Raw genomic sequence first — 4,627 nt, 5'->3', positions numbered from 1 at the left:
AACCATCATAAGGGCAATTTCGGAACTTTTTCATGTCTGCTCTCTAACCACATCCTTTTGTAAAATTTAAAAAATAAAAAAATTCCATATTAGTAAGCATTTAACGACTGAGGGGCCACATTGTCTTTGATTTCAAACCTTGGTTCCAAATTGCCAAAATTAAAACCGGGGAGCAACTTGACAATCTGTGAAAACCTCAGGGGTGCAAAGTGAAATTAATTTGCTTTTAATTTAAACTACACCCAACACCGTCAGTATACCTAACAGCTCTTTATACCCAATATCTGCACTCATCTTTATATCTCTACACACCTCTCCTCTTTAACAAAACCCTAAACTCCACTACACTAACATTCTCTATATCCAGGCAAACAAGCAAAATATTGATAAATGGATGCATAAGTCGCGATTTGGGAGTCTTCAAACGAGATATTATCATCATTTCTTCATGTTTTGACAAAAAAATTAGTATTTAAAAAAATTGAAATCACAACATGTTCGGTGCACCAGTGTCGAACACTTGGGATACTGTTCGGCAAAGAGGCACCGAACAACATCAGTCTTGTTCGGCAGGCCACAACCGAACATGTCTTTTTTTCAAAAAAAATGACCACAACGAGAACTAATACATATCAGTTGCAATTGCAATTACAATTACTGCCACGTCAAATTCAACATACCTGGAAGTCTTTCTAGCTGTCTAATGGCCCTGTTTCTATTTATTGAATTTTTTATTTTGTTAATTAATTTTTAAAATTGAATTGCTTAGTACTGATTTTGAGCCTTGTGGGGTCTTTTCTTTTCTTGTTTGTTGGGGTGGCGTACAAACTCAAAGTCACTGTATGTGTTGCTGCATTGTCCTGTGGTTAGTCGTTTTGCATATAGCATATAGTTATGCAAAAAGAAGCCATATATTGTTTTATTCTCTTAAGATCCATAGCACAAGAGTGCATGAAATAGATTACAAAAAGAAAACATCAAAGAAGAACCTTTCTTCTGACTCACACAAAGTGAAATATGTATAGGAAAGAAGCACATTCCTCAGGTAGTCAAACCATGGAGAGCCAGCAATTCACCAAAGGTTATCATACGCAGTGGCTTTGACAAATGCAGCCTTTGAGCTGAGAAGTGTTGAGAAACTTGTTTCATTGTTGGACGAGATTGCGGACTAGCATTCAAGCAGGCAAACGCTGTCTTCAAAAGAGTGAGCACTTCCTCTGCTTCTTGATGTGTAGGAAGGGAAATGCGTTGGTCCAAAAACTCCACAATAGGGATTTCATGGGATGATAAGGCAGATGAAGACGAGGATGATGACGACGACGACCCTAATGCTACAGATGAGAGAAGATCTCCCGGATGCCTTCCCAAAATTATTTCCAATGTTACTATTCCGAAGCTAAACACGTCGCATTTCTCATTCACTTCCATTGTATAAGCAAGCTCTGCTTAAAGAAAAAGCTCATAACAATGGCATTGTTAGTATGTAGGTATGGCTATTCAATGAAAGTTTAAAAACATTAATCATATCTTGCATAAATTGTATCATGCTATCACTGATTAATTAGAAGTGTAACATGTTTATCCTTAATTAACCTCATCCTAACCATGAAAACGAATCATTGGTCTAAAAATAAAACCATAAAATAGTTTAAATATATAATAATATAAAAGTCATAAAACCACAATATTACCTGGTGCCACATATCCGTATGTGCCCGCAACGTCAGTCCAATTAGTTGAGTCTGGGTTTAAGAACTTAGCAGTGCCGAAGTCTGAAACACAACCCTCATATTCAGAATCCACCAAAATGTTCTTGGTTGATATGTCTCGATGCACAATTGGTGGCAAGCAATCGTGGTGCATGTAGCACAAGGCATGAGCTACACCTTTAACAATATTCACTCTTTTACTCCACCCCAATTCTTTAGCTTCATCATCTTTGCTGAACATTGTGGCCAAGCTACCCCTTTCTAGATACTCATACACCAAAAATGAGTGTCTTTTATGGGAACAAAAACCATAAAGCTTCACAATGTTTCGGTGTCGTATCTCTGTGAGTGCCCTTATTTCATTCAAGAACTCCTTTTGAAAATTCTTCTCACCATTGCATAGCAGGTGGAGTTTCTTCACGGCAACTACGACTTTGGCAGATGACAAATTTGCTCTAAAGACGCTTCCATGTCCTCCTTTCCCAATGCAATATTTAGAATCAAAATCCTCGGTTGCCCTTACGATTTCCTCATACATGGTTTTTCCATCAAAGTTTAAAACTGAAAAAGAAACCTCTTCATGCGCGATGGTTTCTTCTAGATGCTGATGCTTCTTTTTCCTTTGTACTACAAAGGCAATTGTAAATATAGAAGAAAGAAGTAAAAGTGCTGCCACAAGAGTAAATGTGATTACAAATATGAGTTTGTGGTCCTTTTCCTTTTTTGAGCCATGTTTGCAGGGTTGCAAAGCTCCAATGTTGCCACACAATCCTTTGTTCCCTTGTAACGCTTCTAGGGGAGCATCTTGAAATGCGCTGATATTGGGAATGGGACCTTCCAAGTCATTGTAGGATATGTCAACAAACAACAAGCCGTGCATCCTCCCAAAACTTGTTGGAATGAAACCAGAAAGATTATTGTGGGAAAGATTCAGCTTTTCCAAACTCTCCAAATTGCCCATTGCTGATGGTATCATACCTCCAAGCGAGTTACGACTTAAATCAAGTTTGGTCAAGTGAATTAATTCCCCCAACTGATCTGGAATTCCTTGATTAAACTGGTTGTTGCTCAAATTCAAGTAGAATAAATTGGCAAAGTCACCCAGAAGGCTAGGAATTGAATCATTGAATTTGTTTGTGGATAGGTCGAGATACTCAAGATTAGTTAGTGATCCAAAGTCTGAGGGTACATGACCAGACAGTTGATTTCTATCCAACATCAGCCTCTGCAAAGATGTCAATCTCCCAAACTCCTTTGGGATAATCCCAACTAAACGATTTGAAGAAAGATTGAGTTCTTGAAGTTGGATTGCGTTGCCAATTTCAGGTGATATACTACCACTAAGGTTGTTTCCCCCAATTCGTAAGGTTGTTAATTGTGGGCACTGTACCCAGTTGTGTGAGATTTCACCATAAAATTTATTGTCACTTATATCTATAAAATGAAGATTTGGATAGACACCAAAATTTTCAGATATATTGCCTGTCATTTGGTTCCCATCAAGCCGCAATCTAAATAAGCTCATGCAAGTTTTCATGCTTTTGGGGATTGGACCAGTCAAATGGTTGTTGCTTATTGATAAGTTTGCGAGTGATCCACCTTGACAAAGGTTTTGGGGCAAATAACCAACTAAGTGATTATTATATAACTGCAAGTGTATCAACCTCGTGAGATTTCCTATTTCCGGTGGGATAGTTCCAGAAAACATATTTGAATGGAGATAGAGATGGGTAAGATTTCTCAAATCACCTAAAGAAGTAGGAATTGAACCAGTGAATTGGTTCACGCCCAGATGTAGCTGCACCAGAGACTTCCAGTTCCCTATCTCTTTGGGAATAGTGCCAGAAAACTTATTTGAAAAAAGATTAAATTGGGTAAGATTTCTCAAATCACCTAATGAAGTAGGAATTGGACCAGTGAATTGGTTCTCGCTCAAATCAAGCGACACCAGAGACTTCAAGTTCCCTATCTCTTTAGGAATAGTTCCAGAAAACTTATTTCTCCAAAGATAGAGAAGGGTAAGATTTCTCAAATTACCAAAGGATGCTGGGATTGAACCAGAAAGATTATTTGCAACGAGACCGAGAATGGTAAGATTTGTTAGTAGACCGATTTCTGGTGGGATTCTCCCAGACAACTGATTCTGGGAGAGATCAAGATAAATGAGTTTTGAGAGGGAATTGATCTGTGGGGGGATGGAATCAAAGAGGTGATTTATGCTGAGGTCAACATATTCAAGATGAGGGAAGGACAAGAAAGAAAATTCATGTAGCGTACCTTGTAAACCAGAGTTGGTAAGGTTTATCCTGGTGACACTTCCAGCAGCGTCGCATGAAATCCCAGCCCAAATGCATGGGCTTGCATTTGGTTTATGATTGCTTGAAGAATTGGTGGCATTGTTACTGGGATTGTAAGTCCATGAGGTGAGATGATTGAACTGGGTTTGATTTTGAAAGCTGGCTTTCCATTTGAGAAGTGCCTCTGCTTCAGTAGGAGCAGCAGAAGCAAAAGCAAAGTTTGGTGATGAAATCAGCTCAACATACAAGATAAGGCAAAAAGCAACAGAGCATGATACTTTTGAAGATGTCATGGTTTTGGTGTATACAATGTTTATACTACTTCTGGGACTTATTTATAGTGCCAATTGTCTTGCGTTAGCTATAATTATTCTACTTAATTGAAAGTCATTCCAGTATCTTTTTTCAATTTCTTTCTTGATTGGGATGGTTTAGGGAAGACTTTGGAGTTTTTTATACGTACACTCTAGTTAAAGTCTTTGTCTCAATCTCTAATGTTGAAATTGGAAATTTTGCTTGGTCTCCTTCAACTTGATAATGAAATGAAAATGATAGATTCATAGAAGCAGCTCATCCACTTGAATACGAAACACTAAAGATTGAGCAGACAATATGAACTTA

General features: G+C 38.0%; 1 protein-coding gene across 1 annotated transcript; it reads right to left on the bottom strand.

Annotated features, from left to right (window-relative positions):
* Positions 1-922: 922 nt before the first annotated feature.
* Positions 923-4,299, bottom strand: LOC147279932 (uncharacterized). The gene is made up of 2 exons (XM_086252528.1): positions 1,692-4,299; positions 923-1,442 (listed from the first exon to the last, which is right to left on the bottom strand). The coding sequence occupies exons 1-2, from the start codon at positions 4,297-4,299 to the stop codon at positions 1,042-1,044; spliced, it is 3,009 nt and encodes a 1,002-aa protein (XP_086108654.1). The 3' UTR covers positions 923-1,041.
* Between the last annotated feature and the right edge of the window lie 328 nt (positions 4,300-4,627).

Source organism: Dryas octopetala, chromosome 7, assembly GCF_963921425.1.
Source record: "Dryas octopetala chromosome 7, drDryOcto1.1, whole genome shotgun sequence".
NCBI classification, from domain to species: domain Eukaryota; kingdom Viridiplantae; phylum Streptophyta; class Magnoliopsida; order Rosales; family Rosaceae; genus Dryas; species Dryas octopetala.
This window is presented reverse-complemented; position numbering and strand designations above follow the sequence as displayed.

Bases quoted from the DNA above. Each gene is read 5' to 3' on its own strand.
- LOC147279932 (XM_086252528.1), bottom strand. From the start codon at position 4,299: ATGACATCTTCAAAAGTATCATGCTCTGTTGCTTTTTGCCTTATCTTG. The intron at 1,443-1,691 runs GTAATATTGTGG...TTCTTTAAGCAG, and splicing joins ATACGGATATGTGGCACCAG to AGCTTGCTTATACAATGGAA.